Genomic DNA, 25,460 nt, shown 5'->3' with positions numbered 1-25,460 from the left:
CGAGACCAGCCTGGCCAACATGGTGAAACCCTGTCTCTACTAAAAAATACAGAAATTAGTCTGGCATGGTGATGCATGCCTGTAATCCCAACTACTTGGGAGGCTGAGGTGGGAGAATCGCGTGAAGCCAGGAGGCGGAGGCTGCAGTGAGCTGAGATTGCGCCACTGCACTCCAGCCTGGGCGATAGAGTGAGACTCTGACTCAAAAACAAAACAAAACAAAAACTGCACAATTACCTTTCCAAAGTGATTTTATTTTATTTATTATTATTTTTTTTTTGAGACGGAGTCTTCTCTGTCGCCCAGGCTGGAGTGCAGTGGCACAATCTCAGCTCACAGCAAGCTCCGCCGCCCGGGTTCAGGCCATTCCCTTGCCTCAGCCTCCCGAGCAGCTGGGACTACAGATGCCCGCCACCACACCTGGCTAATTTTTTGTATTTTTAGTAGAGACGGAGTTTCACCGTGTTAGCCAAGATGGTCTTGATCTCCTGACCTTGTGATCTGCCTGCCTCGGCCTCCCAAAGTGCTGTGATTACAGGCGTGAGCCACCGGGCCCAGCCAGTGATTTGATTTTAATTAACCTATTTATACTATATATGGATGCTCAATTTATAACACTTAAAACAGGCGTTAAAGAAGGAAGTATAGATTTGATAAAATATTTATTGGGTGTCAAGATTTAGAATTTATCAATTACAATTTATTTTCGGATTTAGTGTTTCCCCAATATAAAACTATATTGGTTTATTTATGAATTCAAAGGTATGCCTAGACTTTTCTTTAAAAAAAAAAAATTGGGAAGTGAGGGCCGGATGCAGTGGCTCACATCTTGAATCCCAGCATTTTGGGAGGCCAAGGCAGGAGGATAGCTTGAGGCCAGGACTTTGAGACCAGCCTGGGCAATACAGCAAGACCCCATTCTCTACAAAAAATTAGAAATGTAGCTAGGCATAGTGGTACACGCCTATAGTCCCAGCTGCTTGGGAGGCTGAGGTAGAAGGATCACTTGAACCCAGGAGTTTGAAGCCGTAGTGAGCTATGATGAGGCCGCTGCACTCCAGCCTGAGCAACAGAGCAAGAGCCCATATCTTTTTTTTTTTTTTCTGAGACAGAGTCTTTCTCTGTCCCCAAGGCTGGAGTGCAGTGGCACGATCTCGGCTCACCGCAACCTCCACCTCCTGGGTTCACGCCATTCTCCTGCCTCAGCCTCCCGAGTAGCTGGGACTACAGGCGCCCGCCAACACGCCCGGCTAATTTTTTGTATTTTTAGTAGAGACGGGGTTTCACCGTGTTAGCCAGGATGGTCTCGATCTCCTGACCTCGTGATCCGCCCGCCTCGGCCTCCCAAAGTGCTGGGATTACAGGCTTGAGCCACCGCGCCCGGCGAGCCCATATCTTAAAAAAATTAAAAATAAATAAAAATAAAATAGGGAAGTAGTTACTGTCCTGCATTCTGATTTTGAAGCATTATATTTCAACTATTCACTTAATCAAAGTGATTACACCGTTAATAGCAGTATTTGGGCTTAAATTCAGTGTTAAAATAGCTGTATCACACTATCAGTCAATATGCAATTACAACGAATCTAGTGGAGCCAGATGCGTGCAATCCAGATATATGCAAACTAGAGATGAAGACTTCCTCAATTTAATGCATATGAGCAAATTATATAGTTAAGCAGGGCTCACTAAAGAATGAATTGCATCCATTTTTACCAGTTGGACCATGTGATTTTTCATTTCAATGTTTCAGAGATGCCTTAAAACTCAGAAGCTTTACAACGCTGAAAGTGGTGTGAAGTTTCAAGAACCCATACCAAAACCAAACAAAAAAAAATATGTCCTTAATGTTATTCCTAAATTAAGACTTTGTTCTCCTCCCCAACTCAATTTCTTTCACAACATTGTCTTATCAGAAAGCCTGTGATAATGCTTCCCTGCAGTCTCATCCACAAGATTAAATCTAAAACCTTGGACATAAAGATTGTGTTTCAGTGTTCAATAACATAATATTCAATGGAAGAAGCTTCATTTCTCATTCCTGAGATACCAGCAAATCAGGCTCAAAAATCATGGAAGGCTCAGAAATGATCAAGGAATAGACGCCTGATGGAACAGATGCACAGATGCTGTGCTAGAAGAAAAGACAAATGCTAAAGTGCATAATGATTTTGAAAAGACTTCTTTATCAAACATGTCATTTGTTTGAAGGACCTGAGTTGTTGGCATCAGATGTGGGATATCAGCTTGTTAGCAAAGTGAAACATGATGGCAGCTAGATACTAGCGATTGATGAGTCAATTGAAATCACTGATGTTGCTCAACTGAGCATCTTCATTTAATATGTCATTGGCCAGAAGTTAATGAAACACCTTCTGTTTTCGGTTATCACCACGGCCAATAAGACATCACATCTCAGAGTAGCTAAATATTTTTTGTAAAGAATAGTGAGGTCTCCAAAGAAATATCAGCTGGCCAACCAATTACACTCTCTTGGTGCTTCACAAGAAAGACATGAGTGTAGTTTTTCTGTGTAAGTTCTGGCTGGGTAACATTAGTGAATCATTTGTAAACAATTCATTTGCACTGGATTTATATCAAAATATTAAAATGCACTGATTTATTTGTACCACAAATAGCCTTCTATGGTTGACTCTGGGACATTACAGAGGGAATTGTTAGCACAATCATTTTGCTCATTTCACCAGTGAAGTTTCTGATGACCTGATTTTTTTTTTTTTTAAAGGACTTTTGGCTGGGAGTGGTGGCTCGTGCCAGTAATCCCAGCACTTTGGGAGGCTGAGGCAGGCAGATCACCTGAGGTCGGGAGTTCAAGAACAGCCTGACCAATACGGAGAAACCCTGTCTCAACTAAAAATTCAAAATTAGACAGCCGTGGTGGCGCATGCCTGTAATCCCAGCTACTCGGGAGGCCGAAGCAGGAGAATTGCTTGAACCCGGGAGGAAGAGGTTGCAGTGAGCCGAAATCGCCCCATTGCACTCCAGCCTGGGGAACAAGAGCAAAACTCCATCTCAAAAAGTAAAAAAAATAAAAATAAATGAATAAAAATTTAAAAAGGACTTTTTTTTTTTTTTTTTTGACAGAGTCTCGCTCTGTCGCCATGCTGGACTGCAGTGGTGCGATCTTGGCTCCATCTCCCAGATTCAATCGATTCTCCTGCCTCAGCCTCCTGAATAGCTGGGATTAAAGGCATGCACCACCACACCCAGCTAAGTTTTTGCATTTTTCGTAGAGACAGCGTTTCACCATGTTGCCCAGGCTGGTCTTGAACTCCTGACCTCAGATGATCCACCCGCCTCAGCCTCCCAAAGTGCTGGGATAACAGGCGTGAGTCACCACACCTAGCCTCAAAAGAAATTTTACAAGGCTGACCTCCATGTTTAATTGGGCAGGGTAAATATGAAAGAATCAGGAAGAAAGAGTTAGACAAAGCTGATAAATCAGTGAAGAAAAGCCTCCCAGGCCTCTATAAAACAGCCCATGTTATTTAGCAGTACAGCTTCTCTGGGAAGCCCCAAGTTCCCAAAATCAGTGGGAAGGAAAGAAACACTTCCCACTCAGACAGCTCACTCAGGAAGAGCTGTGTGTTGGTGGTTTTGTTTCACTTTTCTGTATAAATAGACATAATTGAAAACAAAATTCTATAATGCTGTAGTAGAGCATTTCTATGCTGTCTTTCAGTCAAGCCTCAGTTTATTAACATAATATAAAATCAGAGTAACCTTTACAACATAATAAAACCAAAAGTATGGCTGTAAAGTAGTAAGACTAGTGGCTGTTGTCTGTTTCGTTGTTGTTGTTATCTTAAGTGAATCCATCACCTATGGAGTCCATAAATTTATTCGAAGGATGAAGACATTGGTCAAAACATTTCAGGACTCCTCACTTGGAACTGCATTCAGGGCTAGCTTCCAAGCTCCAAAGAAAATCGGTCTCATTACTCTATAGTCACAACTACATAATATGATCATAAATTTGGTAGGGGGAAACTGAATAATTTAAGACACAGATTTAATCTTTTTGTTATATGTGAATATCAACTTTCACATTGTAAAACTGTCACTGAATTCTAATATAAGAATCAAGCTGTTGACTAAAGTAAAAATTTTATTCAATTAAAACCAAACCATTAAATTACCATGTTTACAGATTTTAAGTACACAACTTATTTTTATCTAAGAATAAGTGTTTTCATTGGAAGATAATGAACAACAGGCATTTAATAACATTTTAATTTTATGTGTTTAAATATTCATGGCTATGTTCATAAACCCACATGCCTGATCTAGTGATTATGCTTATGAAATGCAGTATTTCTTACATGCCACAAATCTCCATCCACTTTCTGAAAACTGTATTAAATTTGCAACGCAGTACAAACCACTATATATTTTTAGTAAAATATTCTATGATAGTAAAAATAGGAAACTACCCAAAAGCAACAAAACAATAACTACCTGCAGGGGGAAAAGAAGACAACATTTGTTCAGGGACTACTCCGTGACAGGCTCTTTAGGAGACATTTTCTTGTTTAGTCCACAGAACAACCCTAGGAGGTATTATCACAGTGCAGCTGGCTCATGAACAACTCTGTAGCTTACCTTTCCTAGGGCTTTTTCAACAATTCCATTATTATACTCCACTGCCTGTCTGAAAGAACACAGCTCTTGTTCTTAAAAACAAAACAAAACACAAAAATTTTACCAACATTGTTATGGGGCATACAAAAATGTCAGGTGTTAGAAAGCTGAGAGTCAAAGAATCATAGGCTTCCTTGACCTGGTCCTTTCTATTATTCTTGATGTAAATGAACAGTTGGAATCACAGGGACATGAGCATGTTTCCTACTACTAAAAAATTATACTATCATCAGTCTACTTACCAAAAATTTCAATAAAATTGGATCTAAAGAACCAATAGTAATATACTCTATCAGGCTGCAATTTTACAATACTTCATCATCACATAATCACGCCAAATAAATAGAATGACAGTCATTCACAGATTACATTAGATTATAGATGTTAAATTTAAAATGAGAAATCAAGTATCTGGAGTTCCAATAATTTTTCTGTAGTGTCTTCATCTTCTCTAACATTACAGTTAATTAATGACAACTTGTGTTTTAATAACACCTATATTCCATGATTCTCTAAGTGTTCTAATCAATGGTTGTGCCAAGTTGTCTGCCCCAAAAACCACTTCAGGGCTTCTGAATAATATACATGTAATGTTGCAATGTCTCCTCCCTGGATGCCACAGAGGCACTCTTTTCACCTTTCAGGTTATCTTCAGCTTTATCTTTCCCTCTCTTTCTCACCCATATATTGGTGTTCAAATACTCTTTTTTTCCCTCCAAACTCCTGCATCCTTTCATTTCTTCTAATCACTCCAATCAATCCTTGACTCTGAATTCTTCCCCTGGCCTTCCCAGCACCTGGCCTTGAACCCCTCTGGGAAAACACTGTGAGTTCAAAACAGTTGTTTGGGGTTTGTTAGGCCGGTTCCCCTCCACTCCCATTTATTGCCTAGTGAAAGCCCAGCTATATCGTGAAAAATGTGAATTGAATATAAATTGTCCCAAGTCAACAGGCTAATCAAAGTTACTTAGGGGCTACTGTCATTTTAATAAAACAATAATCACAAAAATAATTTAAATGGTTTTATTTAAGTCAAACAAAAATTGAAGGGATCCTGGGTATTGCTTTCAGAGCACAAACATGAAATTAACAAAACAACAATTCATGTTTCTAGTTTTAAACACTTTAGTTCTACATATAGAATTGTGGTATTTGAAAAAGATTTTCACCAAGGTCAACACAATGCATGAGATAATGCATACTGGGTTATGAATTAGGCCAGTCTTCACCTCCATCTTCCCATTTATAAATCCTAAATTGGGGGGAGTTTTTTTGCTTTTTCATTTCACAAATGATTGCTCAACACAGGATGAAATACACCAAAAGAAGAAAATAGTCTTTTTATACCTAGGGAAGAAGCTACTACTCTTAAAATGATCACTTCAAGGTAACAGACATCCAAATTGATGTGGTTTTCTTTGAAACCTCATCAGTAAATCATTTCTTGCACAGTAGGTTCGGCATTAACCCTGCATTTAGGATAGGTAGTGTTATGGAGGGCTGGCTGCTGCATACCAACGTCAGTATCAAGTTCTTCGTCAGGAATTAGAGACTGTCCCGGATACCAAGCAGGACAACACTGGCAAAAAAACAAAAAGTGAACTGCAGATAGGTCAAAACAGGCCACATTTCCTCTTAGAAAAAAATGTCATAAAATGTTACATGAATATGTTGTTTTAAACTCTGGTTTATAATAAAACACGATGGAATGTTTTATTTTTAACACCTCAAATTCAAATGGTCTTGACGCAGGTTGTATTTTAATAAAACATATGACACAAGACACACACCCTATTAGAGATCAAATATTATAAATTTGCCATCCGGTGAAAGCTATTGTTATAGTTACTATAAAGCTTACATTTCTCTCCATTCATCAGATGTGTAAATAGGTTGAACTGTCATCAGATTAAAAATATACAAAACTGCTTGGTTTGTTAAATGTTAATGAAAGAGATTTTCTTCAGTTTCAACAGATTTTTTGAAACAAGTTTCTCTAATATTCAAAGGATGTATGTTCCTCTGTTAAAAGTTACCATTAGTCCAAGTGCTCTGAACATTCCCCGGTTTAAATGCTTCCAGCAAACTTAGTGTTTTCCAAGCTGTAAATTTCAATGGTTATGACAGAACCAAACCTCGGTAAAAAAGCAGTGCCCTTTGGAGTCGTCATCCAAACAAATATAAGAGCTCTACCAATTTATCACTTGCCCGGTTTTGCAGAAATTCCACTCACATAACTCCTATGAAAATCAACCAGTTTTACCATATCAAATGACCCAAAGAACACCGCAGGTATCCAGGGGAAACAGTCCACCAATGCATCTTAGCTCGACTTTAAAGTCAATTTAAGAAACGATCTGGGCTCTGTAGCTCTTAAAGGGACAAACCCCTGTCTAACCATTGGCTAAAGCTTTTTTAAGTTAATGAACTTTTTATTTTCCACACTTTTGGTACCAAGAGATTTAACCAGAAAAAAGCTCAAACCTCAGGGTTCACACTACAGAATGGAAAAATAGAGTATACAGCAAGCACCATTTACTTCCTTTGATCTCTCAAAGATGTCAATACTCTATTCCAGCGAGGGGGTGGGGAATGGGGGAGTGAGTGAACCGGGGAAGGAAACTTCACCCACAGGAAAAAAAAAATCGGCTTGGTGGCAATTTCAAAACAAGTTTCCAAACTACTGAAGAGGCTCCGGCCTCCTTTGACTTGCAGGAATCACACATAAGAAAAGGACAGAAAATACTACAGGGCATGCTTATTTTAATTGCCCATGGGTTTCCAATGCAAAGCACGACAACTTAAATGCATATTCCAAATTCTTGCTCCAAAGCCGTCCTCTTTGTGCACTGAAAAGGAGGAAAGACAACCCCATCAATTGTTCTCTGCAGATAAAGGCACTGTTTTGCAGATTTCCCCCCAGATCTGGGCCAGCCTTGCTAATGACCTGCCCACCCACCTGGGGCCCTTCCCAAGGTGGCCCACGGGAACTGCCCCACACCTTCAGGAGCCCAAATGCGTGACACTGGATAACCCCAAGAGGGCTGACTTTTCCATTTGGCCGTTGGTCTCCACGAAGACCCAACCTGGAAGAGTTCGTGCCGCTTATTTTCCTAGAGGAGCTGAGGTTCAATTACTACACTTTTTAAAATCTTACATTTTTTTTTCCTCACGAAAGACACATCTGAAGGTGAATCCGAAGCATTTTTCGACGGAGAAAACACGAGCTCGAGATCCCAGAGCTACCAGGGGTTCTTTCAACGCCAGCATTAAGGCAGTTAAGCAAAAGCTGAATTAAAGTTTTCGGAATTCTGGCCTTTTTTCCCCTTAACATAAGATCACCAGCTGTTAGGGCACACACCAAAGCTACAGTGCCAATTTTCATAGGCTCACGTTTAAATGAGATATACAGAAAACGGAGCCTGGGCAACGTGTAGGGGTCGAACTCGCAATGGCACACTTGTCTAACAGCCGGGGCATTTTCTTGGAAAATGGTGCCTACGTGTTCATAGGCTTCGCCACTGTCCTGGAAGAGAACATACTGTCCACTCTTGGGGCATTTTTAGGGACTCAAAGGTTCTGTGGAATCCCGACCGGGTCCTGATAACTCGAAATGGCATCCACTACTCATGGGAGCTCCGGGAGGGGGCGTTTTAAGTCGGGCCAGGTGGGTGGGGAGGCCTCTGGCGGGTTTTTTGTCCAAGTCCCATGGGAACCCCAAACCCAAAAAGCTCACGCCAACTTCCCAGGAGAATGCCCAGGAAGAACTTCTTCGCTTCTGCTTTTTTAACAATTTTGCGCTCAACCGCCACGACCTACATTCCCCCGCGAGGCGCCCAGAGCTGAGGAATAACAAGGGAGTTTAAACTACACAACAGTTCTGCAGCCTTTGCTGCGCTTTGCTGCGCTCCGCGGGGGTTCGCATCCGGCCGCCATGTTCACGACTCGAGAGCCGCCCCAAAACCAGCCCCCCTTCCCACATCCCTCTCCTCTCCTCCCCTCCCTCCCAGCTCAACCGAGGCCGCGGCACTGCAAAGCCGCTTTCAACTCTATCCCCAACCCCCTCGCTGCAAAATCCGACTCGACGGCTGCGAGGTGTGCGCCTGCGCGCGGCGCGGGGAGGGCGCGGGAGTGGGGGTGGGTGTGGGAGGCCTACGGGCCCCCGGCCGCGGCTTGAAAAGGCCGGAGCCACGGGGAAGCGGGGGAGGGGTTGGGGCCCGGGCCGGAGCCTCCTCTTTCCTCCCAGCGGGTCCCCGCTCTGGCCCTGGCCCGGCTCTCACACGTGCGCGCTAAAAACCCACTTCAAAGTCTGTTCCCGGCACGGGGGCGGCCCCTTTTGCGCCGGCCCCTGGGCACCCGCGCGGGCCGACAACCAGTCCCCGGGCCTCGCCGCCCCCTCTATCCCAGGCGCTGCGAAGAGGCTGGAGGGGCCGAGCGAGAGAGGACGTTCGCTGATGAGCCCCGGGAGCCGCAAGCGGCCTTCGGGTGGACGAATACTTCCCTGCCCCCAACCCCACCGCTTTAGAAAATTGAATTGAACACAAAGTTTGCGGCCAGCGCTAGGCAGTGGCCTTCGGAGCTCACCATTGTTTGGGCTCGTATTGACCCCAGGTCCGGATTAGGCAGAGGCTGATTCCTGCTTTACAGCCCCGCCGGCCTAATGAGGCCGGGAGGCGATGGGGCGCGAAGCGTCCTCGGAGCCCGGGCGACCGCCGGCTTACGGCCGCCAAGGGCCCTGTAGGTGGAGGTCAAAGGGTCAGCGGGCAGAGACCGCGAGAGAATTGACCCTAGGAAATGAGGTCCGTTCCCCCCCGCCCGAGCCTCGACAGAGACTTGCAAGAACTTGGTGTGTGGACAGGGACCCCGGGAGCCCCGACGAGGGGCCCAAGGACAGCTGAGCTGGAGCCCCGACTTCCGAAACGCCTGGCCTAGCCGCCTCCGCCCCGGCCCCGGCCAAGGATTCACTGGAGGCTTGGGACTCGAGGGACAGAAACCTGTGAGAGGAAACCAGTCTAGGTGCCAGGATAACCTCTCTCTTCAGGCGATGGGCACGCTGCTGGCGATTCTTCCACAAACTTACATGTTAAGAGGCCCTTCGACTTTGCTCCTCTGTTTTAGGGAGTTTTTTTAAGAAGGGGGAGAGAGAGCCAGGGCGAAGAGGCAGAGACATCAGGCGGGGAGAAGGGAGAAGGGGGAGGAGCGAGGAAGTCCTGAACACTCCAACTTTCCTGGGATGCTTTGTGAGCAGAGGTCTCTGCTCACTCATGTCCAACTTTAGTAATTTAGATCGACCGGCCTGCTTAGCGTGGACCCTGTCCTGATCTTTAACCTTCCAAAGCTGGATGAAGGCCAAACTTCTGTCTTGCGTGGAAATAGCCACCTCCCTTTGCCTAACAGTGGGAATCTTATGCAAAAATCACTCATTTTGAAAAAGGGACTTTGAACAAAGATCTTACAAGGTGCAAGAGGGAAAGTAACAAGTTGATTACTAAGAGCCTGGCCCATGCCTCGGGCTTGAGCATTTATGATTTTTTTTTTTTGTGTGTGGGGGGGTACTTACTCTCTAAGGTTGTTTACTGAATATTCAAGAATGTAAATGTGCACTCCCAGAGCCAGATTATAGGGGGGAAATCTGTGAAAAGCTTTCTATCAAAATAAGGAGTTTTCTTTACCACAAATGACAAGGGTGGAGGACATGATTTTGAGAAATACGATGCTACACCCAAATTAGAGGTAATCATGTACAGGGGCAAAACTTTTATATTCTCCTAATATTGGTTATCATAATTGTTTTTCATTTAATTGATATCTTCCCCTCTTAGGACCCTCAAGTACTTTCCTGTAAAATTTTATGGTAGAATAATTTCAGGTAACTAAGAAAAGATCAAACTGCTCTTTGTCTCCTGAGGAGATATTTAATACATTTAATTGAAAGGGAGGCAGGTTTTTGGTTGAATCCTGTACCCATGGCTCTACTTCCATGTAAAGTTAGGTTAGATTGAGGGTGGGGGAGGGAACTCATGGAGAAAGTGGTAAATTATGGAAGTTCATTGTACAGTTCAGAAGAAAAATACACTATTTAGATTTCACAATGGAACACACTTAGAGCCAGTCTTATGAATATATACTTTCTGAGAACTTGCTGAGCATTTAAAATGGTCTCTGGTTTGAGGTGAAGGAAAAAGCCTGAAATAGGAATCTGGTCCAGCACCCTCAATGTCAAGGTCAAGATCGGAATGTCTGGGTTGGGAGTGATAGACTGACCAGGTTACCTGCTCATCACATGTGTAGTCATCCCAATCTCTGTTCGTAGCATTCAGGCTTGGATATTGGTGGAAGAAAATGCAAAAGACCCCATTATTCTCCACTAACAAAAAATAGCCTCCAAAGCAATTTGCAATTAGAAACTGTCAATAATTAATTGTCTGTTGACAAAGATCAGTAGATAACTTAAATAGATTGCTTCAACTGCATTCACAGAATCAAAGTTTCTTTTAATCATCAGAAGTTCTGTAAGCATTTCAATTTTAGATTGATTTATTTGAACATGAAAAAAAATCAGGCACCAAATACAAAAATGTTATAACATAAATAAGATGTGCCAAGACTTTATTTCTTCAAAAAGAACAATAAACAAAATTCTAGAATTGAAAATGATCATATATAATACCAAATTGACTGCCACCAAAAACCTAGAGCATTGCCCCTTAAAGGAGGTACTTAAGCCTATTCAATACATTTCTAAATACTTTACAATTTCTTATGTCCACCTTTCTGTTATTCATGCAGAGATTGGGCTCTCAATAACAAACAGCACCCTAATAAAAAAGGTCTCAATACTCTACCCACTCCAGCCCCCCAAAATAGCAATCAATGTCTTTTCCATATAACCATTGTAAAAGAACTGTTTGTCCAAACGAGTTGCTTCACTGAAGATTAAATGGATTGTTAACATTTTATCACAAAGCAAACAACCGTTTTTCATTGTTATTGATTTTAATGGAAACAATGCTCTTAACATGTTTGCCTACAAATCATGAACTTTAAAAATACATATTTTGCAATTTTTTTCCCATAGCATCATTTCAGAACTGCTGGTTATTATACCGCTATATAAATGTTATGGATAATTATGAATTGAACTATATACAGCAAACAAATCAGCCTTTGCCTTCCAAAATTGTAAATGGACTATGGTTCTTTTAAGAAGCACTTTAACCATAAGTAAGCAATGCTCAACTGGCCTTACTCATCACCACTGTTTCAGACATAAGCTATCTTTTGAAAATATATAGATAGCTACTAGATAGATTGATAGGCAGATTAGATAAGTCATAGATACAAACATATAAAGGTATATGGGTGATCTCTAGATAGAACAGACAGACATGCATCCTGCCGCAATTTTCATTTTTATGTAAGGTAATAAAGAACTAAGGGACATAAAATTCAGTAGGTTACCTTATGTTTATATATGTAGGGCAGGGATGATTAAATCCAGCTTCTCAGTCTTTGAAGTACAAGATTGAGATGTCATGGCCACTAACTGAATTGATCAGTAATATTTGATTTGCATGCCGAAAATCCAGGACAAACACATTTAAACTCGCAGTTAAACAACCATCTGAGATAGAGATAAAGAAAGGAGAGTCTTCCCAGATGGAAACTGACACTGTAAGGAATTTATACTGTAATAGAAAAATAATTTAACAATTAAAAAAGGGATCTGAGTGAGTTATAAATACCAACAAACAAGATTTAATTTGCTCACATCTCCTCTTTGTAGAAGAAGGCTGTTACAAAACAAGAGAAAGGAGTCAGTGGTTCCAAAATTGTAAATTGTGTTCTTCTTTCAAAACAATAAATTTTTAATGCTAAAGCAGTTATAATCAAAAGCTGTACAGAATTTGTTAGAAAACATTTATCCATAAATATTGTTCAGTTCCCGGCACTTGTAGCAATAATTAAATTACAAACGATAAATATGGCATCAATGGATATGTATTTACAAAAAAAAAAGTTATTACAAAAGGCAACTGTATACTAAACGTCACAATCTGTGTAGAGTAACATCACATCCTCAGCCTGAAAAAATACTGAACAACAGTTTCGACCCTATTAGACAAAAATACATTCACAAGTGTAATGCTTTGAGGAAAAGTTCAAGACATAACAGGACTTTGGCACGGTTTAAGACTGTGAGAGTTTAAACAATCACCACTAAGGCGAAAAAGAATTTCCATCAGTTTAACATCACCACCACCAACAAGCCTTCTATAACTTCCTCTCAAGAAACAGGACAAGTGTTAAAATGAATTGCAGGAGTTTAAGAATGGGGTGTGCAGAGAGCAAGAGGAAGGGGAAGAAAAAGTAGTGTAAAGATTTTGTAAAAAATGCTTCAAATGCCAAAACATTTTCTATCCTGAGAAAAGGGCATGGCTACTTTTGGATCTTGCCCAAAACCTTCCTGGACAATTGCAATTAACAAGATGTAGCCCTATATATGGCCTCTTGCCTTAAAACTCCATTTCCATCTGATTGGTCTCAGTTTTCTTTTAAAAATGCATTTGGTCCATTCTATAGTTAACAGGGTTTGTGTTTGTCCTCAGACGTACCATTCGTTAAAATTAGGAGGAAGTCCAGGGTTGTGGCTGGTGCTAGTGTGAACTGCAGAAGGGGTTTTAGTGGTATCTTTACTGTTTGCAGAAGCTATAGCGGGTGGAGTGGAAGATTCATAGCCTGAACTGGCAGCAGGGGAGGAATCTGACCCTTGAGATTCATGAACCTAAAATTAACATGTATATATTATAATGAATATAATTCCAACTGGCAATGTGCAAGCAAAAACAAGAGAATTCGAGCACTGTAACAACAAGACCGCCCAGTGACCCACTTAAAAGAAAAATGCTGCTTTAAAAAAAAAATCCATATTACCGATGTCTAGAAAACCCGGAGATGTTCGCCAAAAACCAGTTTTGCTCCTAAGACTGGTATGGAAAAGGAATAAAGCATTCCGTTTTGGTCATGCCACTTCAAAAATGCTTTCTCCGCGGATGGAGTGAGGTAAGCAGTTTACACTGTGAGGTCCTATAAAATACTAACTCCGGGCCCAGGTTTCACCAAGCCCGTTTCGGCTTGGGAAAGCAGGTACAGAGAAGGTGGCACAGGGGCCCTGAGCGCTGCGAAGTCGCAGACAAATGTGTGGGAATCAGATTGCGCTCCTCGGCCCTATTGTTTTATCCGAAGCCAAAGAGCGAATGAACCACCCACCCTCGGGTTCGGCGCGGCTACTCTCGGTTCCCACCGCGGGCTGAGTCGGGAAGAGGCGGCCACTGCAGCCCCGCAAGCCCAGGCGAGCTCGGCTAGAGCTTTCCAGTAAACAACCGATTGTTCCCTCCGCTTCCTCCCCCTCCCAACTTTGCTCACTCCCGCCCACCCCCACCCCCACCCCACCCCCACCCCCGCCCGGTCCCCAAAATGGGTTCAAGGTGTCACTGCTGGAGCAAATCGGATTTAACGTGGAGGACAGAGGGTTGGCAGCGCGGGCGCTTCCGTTCCGCGGCCCGGCGTCGGGCCGAGTGTTTACAAACCGCCGACCGCTAATAAAGAGGTAATTACCTTCATGTGTTTGCGCAGGGAGCTCGGGTGCGTGTAGGACTTGTCGCACACTTTGCAGATATAGGGCTTGTCCGAGGTATGCACATGCATGTGCTTCTTACGGTCGCTGCTGTTGGCAAAGCGTCTGTCACAGCCTTCAAATTCACATTTGAAAGGTTTCTCACCTGCAAAAGGCAAAAACCCAAGGGGGGTAAAATACGGTCAGCGCCGGAGTTTCCCAGAGGCAAGCAGCCGGAAACTGAGCTCCCGGCGGTCTTCCCGGAAAGGGAGCGCGGACTGGGGACTGCTGCTGCCTCTGTTTTCCCTGGAGAGAAATGAAGAGCGTAGGTTGAGCCCGCTGGGTTTGGGAGTGGTGGTCGGGGCGGGGGTGGGGCAGGGCCGGCCCAAAACCTGACCATGTCTTTGTTCTTGCAAGGAGGGAAAGCCCCTGGCTCCTCCGAAGTTTCCCCTAAGTTGTGTTTCCACCCTACCCGACCCAGGGCTCCCAATGCGCGGCCACGTTCCGCCACCACCTCGGCGATGTCACCGAGCCCGGCGGGACAATGGGCCCCAGACAGGACAATCCCGTTCAGCCTCTTTGTGTCTTTTAATTTGCCTCTTTCAAATGCAGCGGTTTGGCTAAGCCCGATATTAAAAAGCCTGGGTAGTCGTAGTTAATGTTTGAGGAAAAAAATTAGATAGATAGATAGATAGATAGATAGATAGATAGATCGATCCATCCATCCATCCAGGGGGCTCCAGACAGTTTTACAAGATGTTCTGAACAACCCACGAAACTGCTGTAGCTTTCCTCCCGGAGGACTGAATTGAACCTGGAACTCCAAATAAAAATAGTTTGACAAAAGTATGTCATTTAATTAGGAGATGTGCCAATCAAGTGTAAAAAAAGCGGAAGTAACCGAAAGTTAGTTTTCATTAGCATTTCTATGGTTGCCTTCCACGAATGTGTGCCGAGAGCTAAGTCGCTTGTAAGCAATATGCTCTCAACACATTTGGAGTCCCTTCACGGTAACCCAGAAAGGGAGACAAAAAGAGGCGGCGCCAGTTTGTTCCTGGGCGCGAGAAGGTCCCAATTAGTTCCTGAGACCGCAGAGCAGTCTGCCCGGGAAGTTAGAACTCGGCAAAGGCGCCACGGGACGGGGAGGGCTGGGTTGGATGGTCACTGACAGCGCTTCTTTTTCGAGCGGCCGTTGCGGGGCGTCGCCCCTTTCCCTGGCCGCCACCTCTCTCCCTCGCGCTGTAAGTCCGCTGCGTGACGGGGTATCGCCAGTGGAACCCACGCCCGCCTGCTCTTTTCCCTTACCTGTGTGGGTCCTCTTGTGGATCTTGAGGTTCTCAGAACGGGCAAAGATCTTCCCGCAGCCCGGGAAGGGGCATGGGAAGGGCTTCTCGCCCGTGTGCACTCGGATGTGGTTGACCAGTTTGTACTTCGCCTTGAAAGACTTGCCCTCCCGGGGGCACTCCTCCCAGTAGCAGACGTGGTTGTTCTGCTCCGGGCCCCCCACATGCTCCATGGTGACATGTGTCACCAGCTCATGCATGGTGCTGAAGGTCCGGTCGCAGCTCTTCTTGGGCCGGCTCAGCTGAGCCTCGTCGATCCACTTGCACGACAGCTCCTGCTTGATGGGCTGCCGCATATAACGGAAGAAGGCGCCGGGCCCGTGGTGGGCCGCCACGTTCACGCCCATGTTCATGTTCATGGGGCTGTAGTTAGGAAACTGCGCGCCGGCCGCGTAGGCGTCCGTGCGCGGGCTGGCCACTGGGCGGTATGGGTCAGCACGGCCGAACAGCTCCCCACGCAGCCCCAGGTGGACCTGGTTGTTGTCCACGTGCCCTGTGGGCGACGGGTGCCCAGCGCCCTGCTCATGCAGCCCGGGAAAGAGCAAGTAGCTAGGGGGCTCGGGGATGCCAGCTGGAGCATGCAGGCTGCTCGCCGAGCCGGCGAAGAGCCCGTGCTGCCCGCCACCCGAGGCCGCCTCACTGAGCCCGGAGCTGCGCTGGCGGAACAGAAAGTCGCGCGTTGAGTTGAAGGCGGCAGAGGCAGCGCCACCGTAGCTGGGCACCTGGCTGGCGTGGTGATGATGGTGATGGTGGTGGTGATGGTGGCCCAGGGCGTTGGCGTAGCCCGAACCCTGCGGCGTGAAAGCCGAGCTCTGGCCTGAAGACAGATCGTGCGCCGCGGCAGGGCTCAGCTTGAAGGCAGCGGCGGCGGCGGCGGCGGCGGCAGCGTGGGTTGAGTCCCCGAAGGGATTCAGCCCCATGCCTGCCGGCTCTCGGTTGGGCATCTCGTGGTGGCGCGGCGCGCCGAAGCTGCCCACTCCCAGCCCAGGGAACTGCGGGCCTCCGTCCAGGAGCATCGTCATGGATGGGACGTTCTGGGCACAGGCGATCCGGCCGAAGTGAGAGAGGGTACCGGCGAAGGAGGAGATCTCCGAAGTGCCGTAGTCGGAAAGGGGTGGCGGCGGTTGGACACTGCGGGGAGACCCCCAAGGCGCTACCAGGGGCTGCAACTTTCCGTCACTGCAAGAGTCTCCTGCAGAGGGATAGGAGGGAGGAGGGGAAGAAAGAGCAGGGAGGGGGTGTTGGCGGGGGGAGGAGGAGGGAGGAGAAGGGAGGAGAAAAGACTCTGGGACTAGATCTGGTTTAACAAACTAACAGGCGCGCACAAAGAAAAATAAGCAAAATAGTAAGTGGAGGGCGGAGTTTGCCAATCCTGTCCCGGGCACCCCTCCTCTCCCCGAGTGCAGAGAACCGCGGGGCCAGGAGGCTCCCTGGGTACCGGCCTCCGGGCTGGGCTGCGCCAAGTGGCGGAGCCGGCTAGCGGCCGGCAGGCGGGCAGCGGGCAGTAGGCAGGCTCGTTACTCGCCGCTTGCCGCTCGCCGCGCGAGTCCCAGCCTCTTCGCCTCCAGAGTAATGTCCTTGGACTGATAAAGTCAATCACTCACTCCTAGCACATAAACCGAGCGGGAGGCCGTGAGGCGCGCGCCAATGGGGAGCCAGCTGGCCCGCGGTCACCTGACCTCCGGCCGGACCTCTCATTGGCCGCCGCGAGGCTGATTGGCAGCGCGGAGCGGAGAACATGGCAGCCGCGGCCGAGCGACCCCCGCTGATTGGGCAGCCGCCGGGTGCCTGGCAGGTGAGGCGGCGGCTGCCGGGCGGCCGCGAGTGGGCTCCACCCGGCTTGAGTGGCTGCGGGGAACTGGGGCCAGGCTCCAGCCGGCAAACGGCGGGACGCCGCCGGGCCTCTCGCGGGCCTTCCCCCACCCCTTGCGCGCTCTTTACCCGCTTTGGCCAAAGAAACTCTTTGCCCCGCGAGGATCGGTCCCACTGCTGCGCCGACGGAGGAGACGCGGCGCTCAACGTCCAGTCCCGCTTGGGCCCCTGCTGCTTCACCACCTTGAGAACATGTCCCCTCTGTAGCTGCAGGGCGCAGATCCTGGGGAGAGCGCAGCAGTTTCGCGTTCCCGGTCCAGCCGCTGCGTCCACCCCTAATCACTGCGAGTTCTGATGGCCTCAAGGCCGGGACCCAGGCCAGGATAGTTCGCCGTTTATGCCCCCAACCTGTCGGCAGCTGTCCGAGACCCAAAGGAGAAGAAACGATTACAATTAGAGCTGATCTCGGTTACTTCCGTCTGCGCTAAGCGTTGAACCTTTAGTTTGTGAGCAGCGGCTGTACTCGCCGCTGCCCACTTCCCGAATTACACACTGGGCACGACACAGCAAACATATACAACGCAGTAAACACAAGCGCACAGTAGGAAACAAGCACACAACACAGTAAACACAAGCGCACCACAGGAAACAAACACAACACATGAAATACGCACACAACACAACAAAGTAAGCACATACAACACAGTAACATAAACTACGCACAACACAGTAAACACAGGCACACAACTAAACACAATAGAGCAAATACACATAACAGCAAACATACCCACAAATACAAAACATGCAAAGAACACTTAGCCCGTGTACGCAAAACATGCATACAACACACTAAACACATAATAAACACACTAGACACACACAGTATCAGGGTGGTTTCAAAATCACTAGGCTAATCAGCTTTGAATTCTCAACATTTTCAAATGCAAAAGTCGTGTTGGGGGGTGCTGATGCTGAATGGGGACTGTGACATGGAATTTTCTTTCCTCTGAACAGCCAAGGCTTTACTCTCTTCTACTCCTACCCGGAGAAGGTAAAGCATGTAGTGACCTCAGGGACTGCTTACCCCTTAAGGATTTACTTCCAGGGGTGTGTGTGAAAGTCCCCTCGCCTTCTGTCTGTTGCGAGGTCTTTCTAGACATAATGACCAGGTTCGGGCAAGGCTATAAATTCACTCATTTTTGTGTCCTGCAAGGCATTTGCAAAGAATGCAGGAGAGTGAGAGTGGAAAGAAAAGGCAGAGAGAAAGATGGCTGTGATTGTCACATCCCTAACCGGACCAAGCCCCAAAGTCTGCGCCTTGAGGCAGCCTCACAGCCTGGCCACCATCTCTCTGTAGGAAACAGAACATCTGATCAAGTTCAGAGGCGCCAGGAGAGACCGCCTCAAGCAGCGCTTTATAACTGCAGCCTTTCACTTCCTGCTCCCCAATCTGCCTGGCCCAGCCAACACTTCACCTTCTTTCTTAGCCAGTTCGCTGGGAGAAAACCCTACCGGTAGCACATCTCACCGTATTCACCCCCTCCCATCAAACTCGCCCCAATTCTCTCTCCACATCCAGAGCTCTCTCCCCAGGTTGGAAGGTGAGTTCACTGCTGACTTAAATTATTGCGTCTGCCGAACATAGGCTCTCCAAGAATGGTTTCAGTGCCTCTCAGCAGAGGGTTTCTTTGGGGGGTAGGGGGGCGCTGGTGTGTTCAGAGAACAAATATGCTTAAATCATGCAAATGAATCCCCTGGAGTCAGGTTTACAAAAAAGGAGGATTGCCTTTCTTCCCCCCCCCTTTCTTTTCACTTTCTCCTTTATTTCCTCTCTTCCCTCTACCTCTGTTCACCTCCCACCAACCCCAACCGCCCTTGGCCAAGTAGTTGCTTTGAAAAAGTTTGGATTTCCTCACTGAGCTGGTCCCGCGGACAGCGGTTCTCGAGACTAGGGGACCGGGAAGGGGCGGCTGTCGAGCTCTGGCCGGGCCAGCGCTGATGCGAGAGTTTCCGGGGAGTCCCACCAGGTACCCCGAGAATCGAGGGCCTGGCGCGATTGCAACTGGGTGAAGGGCTCAGAAGGGGGGCAGCCAAGGGAGCTCATCATGCCCCTATTTGGGAAGGGGTCTCGATCTCAAGGCGGGGGGAAGTTGCCGCCGCTGACCTACCCGGTGCCCAGTGTCCGTTTTGATACGGCCACATTCCGATAATTAATTGCCTCCAGCACGTGCTCTGTAGTCCCTGGAACAAAAAGGCATAATTCAATTAGATCATCAACCGAGAAGTGGGGAGGTGGGGGCCGGGGGGTGGATGCTTGTTAAGGGGGCAGACCTGAGGCGACTGAGCCAGGCCAAAATCCCGGGCAATGGAGCCCTTCACGGGACAGCCGGGCCCATCCTGAGAGTGCGGTTCTGAGGGGGTGTCGTTGCTCTGTGGGACGCAGGGGTCCCAGATGCGCGCAAAAGGACGAGGCTGGGGGCTTTGTGAACAGCAGGTCAGAGGCAGGCCATTTCTAATTCGGTTTCAGTTGGTTTGAGTGGGAGTTTCCTTATTTGGGGAGGGGGACCCCTGACCCTTAAAAGAGGGTAGAAAGCAAAATCCCTCCAGATAAAGCTAGTTACTCCACATGAAAACAAAGTCCCCACCCCCAACAAAGCAAATCACTGCTGTTGGGGGGGAAACATCGCGAAGTTTTTCTTATGACTTAGAGCTTCTCTCCTCCCCAAACTTGATTTTCAAGGGGAGACTCTGGGAACAACTTCGGGGAACAGGGCGCTTTGGGGAGCTGAGTCTGAGAACAGAGTGGTGGCGGAAGAGGGAAAGCTAAGAGGAGAAAAGTTTTTCCTACACACAGGCAGAGGTGAGGGGATGGAGACAACTCTCGTGTTTTCGTTTTTCAGGTGGAGACAGGAGTCACAGCTCTAGTCAGGGAGGACAACTCGAACCCAGGGGTCGTGGTTCTATAGCTGAGGCTCCCTCAGCAGCTTTGGCTTACTAGGGTTTACATGTGTAGTAGGCAACGTAAATTAACCAATAAATCTCTTTTATGTGTCCCCCAGTTGTATGTGGTCGGGTCTAAATATCCACATGTTTGTATGGATAGGAAATATAATGGGATCCTTTCCCTCACACTGAGTTCAAACGATAAATAGGAAAAAGATTTATTTTTATGCCCAAATCTAAAGCAGTAAATAAAATCAGAAAAACTGATCACTTCTAAACCAGCAAAGATTTTGAGCCCGATTTTTAGAATCCATCTTGAAGAAGCAGTAGGGAAACAGAACGTCCTGAGGGGCAGTAGGGTAGGACCGGGTTCTTCGTACAACCCAGAGCCCAACTCCACAGCCCTTTTCTCTTCCGTCGAGCCTCCAAAAAAGCAGAACATATACAGCACATTCTTTCTAAACACATTTTATGTGGTGGACATGAAATTATCCTGATTCGGTGACCTAGTAATTTTCTTTAAGTTCAAGGGAAACGCTGTGGTCTTTTCTTCTGTTTTGTATTTAGAAAAGACTTGCAATCTAACACTCGCAACATTTTAAAGACCCTTTAAACCCAGCAAGCGGATTTCCGTTCTGCCAAGGCTTCCTGATTTATTTCAATAAATGAATCTTTGAATCCAGGAAGGGAATTATTCCAAGACCCTGAATTTGGTGCCCCTGTCTCTCCCTAGTGGAGCACAAAGTGTTTCTCATTGCAACATGTCCTTGAAACTCACCATTATTCGCCTTTTTTCCTGGTAAATGACACTTTCTTTACATAAATCCCCACCCTGTCTTCAGAGTCCCAGATCTTTTTAAAAGAAAAACTGCAAGTGGCAATAAAAAATGAAGGGGGAAGAAAGCTGGGAAAAGAATGCATTTTTAACTTCTCTTTATTTTTATGCTAAGATAAAGCACTTAATTGGCATCAGGGGCCAAGCTGAACTATCGATCTCGAGGACCTGCTGACACACTTGCCAACCGAGTGTGTCTGCAGGTTGGCGAGCATAAAATCACACAGTTCCAGATTTTATTGGCCACATCAGAATTTTCACTATGGTCCTATCATTTGACACATATTTTATAAGCCCTAAATACCTTTAAAATTCAATCGAGAATAAACAAATAGATATTGTTAATTAACCCCCCCCTTTTTTTTTTGCCTTTGTCCTCTGAAATACAAGGCATATTGTTGCCCAATGTAATGAAATGCAAACCAGACAGGAATGAGACATTTTCATTGTACTTGTCAATCAGGGCTGTGCAGACAGATATGTATATACTTGAACTTCAGAGACATAGGCTGAAGTAAATAGGGCTGAACTTGAAGGAGGCAGGCAGGGAGTTGAACTAGAAGTATCAGAATCCAGTTTGGAATTATAAAGGGAGTCCCTGAAATACGGAAAATGCAGCGAACCGCCCCACCCAGGTGGTAGGCTGTGGTCCTCAGGCAAATCTGAGTGAAAGGCTTATGATGAGCTGTGGCCTGCTAGGTCCTGCTGCCATGGAATACCTTTACCGCTCTGGGGGTGACCAGGTGTTAGCCCCCAGCTGCACTAGCAGTGGCTCCAGGTGCCAGGAGAGCAAGACACATTGAAAGAGAACTTCTTCCTTCCTTCTAGATCAGAACACCTTGTAGGTGGGGAGTGCCCAGGCAAGAGGAGAGGGGGATGCAGGCAGAAGCTGAGATACACAATGACACATTTGATTTATGTTTACAGGTCCTTCCCCAGACACCTGAAGAGATGGGGGAAGGAGAATCAATTTGGAGAGCCAAGTTTGTCTGAAATTTTGGAGCACACATTTACCCAGGACCCCAAGTTCCTTGTAGCTGCTAAATGCTGTACTAGTTCTAAAATGTAAATTAGCTTCAAGGCAAGTGGAGAGAAGCCTTAGACTATTCTGAGATATTTGTTCATTCATTTCTTTGCTTTGAGAAAGAATCCTGCCAATGTGATAGGAAAGATATCTCTGGGCCACATTATGGCTTCTGGCAGCAACTCTCATCCTTAGTGCCTAGATCTGGAGCCCCCAGCAACCATTTGTCCCCAAGTTACTTTTCCTTAGTCCAGGCCTATTCCACCATTTCATCTTCTTTCTGCCTTCCTCGCTGAGGGGCAGAGGCCGCCTTTCTTTTGCCCAAGCTGAGAGGGAGAATTCCTGATCCCTAGGAAAAATGCTGTCTTCACTCCCAAGGAACTTTGTGTAGTTTAGGAATTGCATTTTGTAAAATCAAATTGCCTGTTGCAATTTGCACTTGGTTTGTGGTTATTCATCTAGTTCTTTCCTAGTGTGGGTATGGGAGGAAAGGGCTTTGACATTAAAACAAAGCATAGGGCCTCCCTTTCCTCCCTTTTTTCTTTCCCCACCAACAAGATAGAGTGGGGGTGAATTAGACTAACTGCTGGTTTGGACGTGAATGGCAGACTATGGTCTGCAAACTGGAGGCCAAATCTGGCCCATAGCCTGTTGTATTTGTATGGCCCCAGGAGCCAAGAATGGTTTTATTTTATTTTATTTTTAAAACATTTTTAAAGGGTTAGAGAGCAGATGTAGAAAAAGAAAGACAAAAAAGGGTGGGGGGGGAATTATGCTACAGATACTGAATGTGGTTTGAAAACCCTAAAATATTTTATATCTGGCCCTTTACAGAAAAAGTTTGCTGACCCCTGGACTAGGGGTTGGACTGTAGTGTCAGCAGAGGCTAGGTATTCTTGACCGGTAGATTTTATCCACCATCACCCTCCTAGATTTCCAGCTTCATTTTGCATATGACTTGATTTTTTTTTCCCCAGCCCCACACTTCAGTTATTTTGGGGGATACTTTTGGCTTTGGAGAAAGGGAAAAAGTAGCCAAGGGAGGAGGATCCTCAGGAGAAAGAGGGGATGAGAAGAGAGGAAAAAGAGTTGTGAATATCTCAATCAGTGACTAGGCGACCTCTGACCCTGAGGGTGGTTTTATTGTCTTTCTTCTTTGGCTAGAGATACATAGTTTATTGACCCTTTCTGCGTGACTGAGCCCTCAGGGGCAACGACAGCTCCAAACCAAGCCAGGCATGTGAGGCCAGGAAGCCTGAGGGAAGTGACCCCAATTCCCTAGGCCTGAGGGGGTTGGAGGGACAGAGAGATCAACTCCCTCCCAACTCCACTGCCCCTCCTCAGTGAGGGCCTAGAGTTCACCCAGCTCCCCTTCTCGCCCAGAAACGCTCCCCTCCCTTTCTTCCCAGGACAAATGCCATCAGCTGGTAGACTTCGGCAAAGCATTTATGCTCCTTCTCTGCACTCTTCCCCTTTAAACTATAAAGATATGTTATTATAAAGATTCCACGGTGGGCCGGGCACGGTGGCTCACGCCTGTAATCCCAGCACATTGGGAGGCCTAGGTGAGTGGATCACTTGAGGTCAGGAGTTCGAGACCAGCCTGGCCAACATGGTGAAACCCCATCTCTACTAAAATACAAAAATTAGCTGGGCATGGTGGCAGGCACCTGTAATCCCAGCTACTCAGGAGGCTGAGGCAGGAGAATCACTTGAACCCAGGAGGCGGAGGTTGCAGTGACCTGAGATGGCACCACTACACTCCAGCCTGGGCAACAGGGCAAGACTCCCTCTAAAATAAAAAAAGATTCCAGGGTGCTCCCAACAACCCAGCTTACTAGCTACTACCTTAGCTCATCCCCTTAGGTATGTTTCCCCTCTCCTTCGTCTTTCCTCCCACTCCGGCCCTATCAGGAATTTCTCTTTAAGGCTGCATAATCCTCAACCCTTGCCCCTCAGACTCAGCTTTGGTAGGTTACACTTCACCTTTTGAACCTGGTCCAGACTGGCAAACAATTCTTTCAGACCCAAATAGCCACTCACACAAGTAATGTTGCCAAATTTAGCACATCAAAAACTCAGGACACTCAGTTACATTTGAATTTCAAATAAACAATTTTTTCTTAGTTTAAGTATGTCCCAGTTATTGCCTGGGAGATACTTATACTAAAATATTCTTTATTGGCAATTCAGATTTTATAGGACATCATATATCTTATCTGGCACTCCTACTTTCAGGAGTATGGTCTAGACAGGCTAAATTGTCACACCCAATGGAGCTCTCACCAAAGTGTAGCCTGACCTTGTGCCACTTGCCAAAGTGTTTTCCAAAGGCTCCATTTGTGGGAAAATCAACTTAGGGACAGGGTGGCCCTGAAGGCCCAAGAAAAGCCCCTGATGAAATTTCTCTTCTGGCTCAGCGGGCCTGTCCTTTCTCATCAAGAGGCCCAGGAGCTACCCTGGCTAGATTGTTACCACAGGACCGGCAGCAGGGCGCTGTTCCCAAACAGTGACTAATTGTGCCTGCTCCTGTCCTAGCCCCTGAAGGAAAGCCCCTTGCGCCACTCACCATGAGGTCTGGTACACTGCAGACATTGAGTACTAGCGTGCTAGGGACCTTAAGATTCCATGCACTGCAGGCCTCAAAGTCCCATTCATTGACCTGATCCTCCTGCCACCCCTGCAGGACCTGAGACGGGTGTTTGCCTTGCATATTCTTTCCTATTTTGCTCAGGTTGTGTGAGCCTGAGGCCCCCTTCTCTTTGCTCTCTAGGGTTCAAGTTTCACCAAGCCTAAAAAATCCTCCTCGCCTTGCCGCCCCTTGGTCCTTCTTTCTCTCATTTTAATGGGTCTGTCTTCAAGAACAGAAGAGCCTGATTTCAGCAAGAATGCCCCCTATGGGCCCTTGAGGGCTATAAACAGGTGGAATCCTCAGAGCCGGAGCCTGTGGTCCCTCTGCTTAGCCCTGCCCTCCCAACCTCGATGCACAAACTTCAGTCCACACTGGGCTGTGCAGAGGCCTCTCTCGAGCCATCCAGGGCTAAAGGTCAAGTTTTCCTGAGGACCAAGGACAGAGTGAAGCAGGTTTTATCAGCAGACATCCGTTCTCCTCTTCTCCTGTTCCCCACCCTCATCACACATTCCTCCATGGAAGTTCCTATCTATCTACCTATTAAATGAAAGAGGAAAAACACATGGCCTACAGTGTCCTTTTCCTCACTCCTA

At 46.7% G+C, this 25,460-nt stretch overlaps 1 protein-coding gene across 2 annotated transcripts; it reads right to left on the bottom strand.

Annotated features, from left to right (window-relative positions):
- Positions 1 to 5,815: 5,815 nt before the first annotated feature.
- ZIC3 (Zic family member 3) lies at positions 5,816 to 17,209 on the bottom strand. Of its 2 annotated transcripts, none has more exons than XM_030807481.1 (3): positions 15,584 to 16,952; positions 14,281 to 14,444; positions 5,816 to 6,241 (listed from the first exon to the last, which is right to left on the bottom strand). In XM_030807481.1, the coding sequence occupies exons 1-3, from the start codon at positions 16,641 to 16,643 to the stop codon at positions 6,092 to 6,094; spliced, it is 1,374 nt and encodes a 457-aa protein (XP_030663341.1). In that variant the 5' UTR covers positions 16,644 to 16,952; the 3' UTR covers positions 5,816 to 6,091. The 2 variants fall into 2 exon arrangements, with proteins under 2 accessions (XP_030663341.1, XP_030663340.1); XM_030807480.1 differs by lacking the exon at positions 5,816 to 6,241 and adding an exon at positions 11,243 to 13,447 and having other exon boundaries at positions 15,584 to 17,209.
- Positions 17,210 to 25,460: the final 8,251 nt, after the last annotated feature.

This window comes from Nomascus leucogenys, chromosome X (genome assembly GCF_006542625.1).
Source record: "Nomascus leucogenys isolate Asia chromosome X, Asia_NLE_v1, whole genome shotgun sequence".
Lineage (NCBI taxonomy): Eukaryota > Metazoa > Chordata > Mammalia > Primates > Hylobatidae > Nomascus > Nomascus leucogenys.
Note: the sequence above shows the minus strand (reverse complement) of the source record. Positions and strands in the feature narration are given on the sequence as shown.

What these genes read in the sequence shown, in the direction of transcription:
- ZIC3 (XM_030807480.1), bottom strand. Translation starts at nt 16,643, where the DNA reads ATGACGATGCTCCTGGACGGAGGCCCGCAGTTCCCTGGGCTGGGAGTG. An exon ending in CCACAAGAGGACCCACACAG is followed by an intron (nt 14,445 to 15,583) that starts GTAAGGGAAAAG and finishes TGCCTTTTGCAG; the next exon opens with GTGAGAAACCTTTCAAATGT. An exon ending in CCCTGCGCAAACACATGAAG is followed by an intron (nt 13,448 to 14,280) that starts GTAATTACCTCT and finishes TGTTAATTTTAG; the next exon opens with GTTCATGAATCTCAAGGGTC.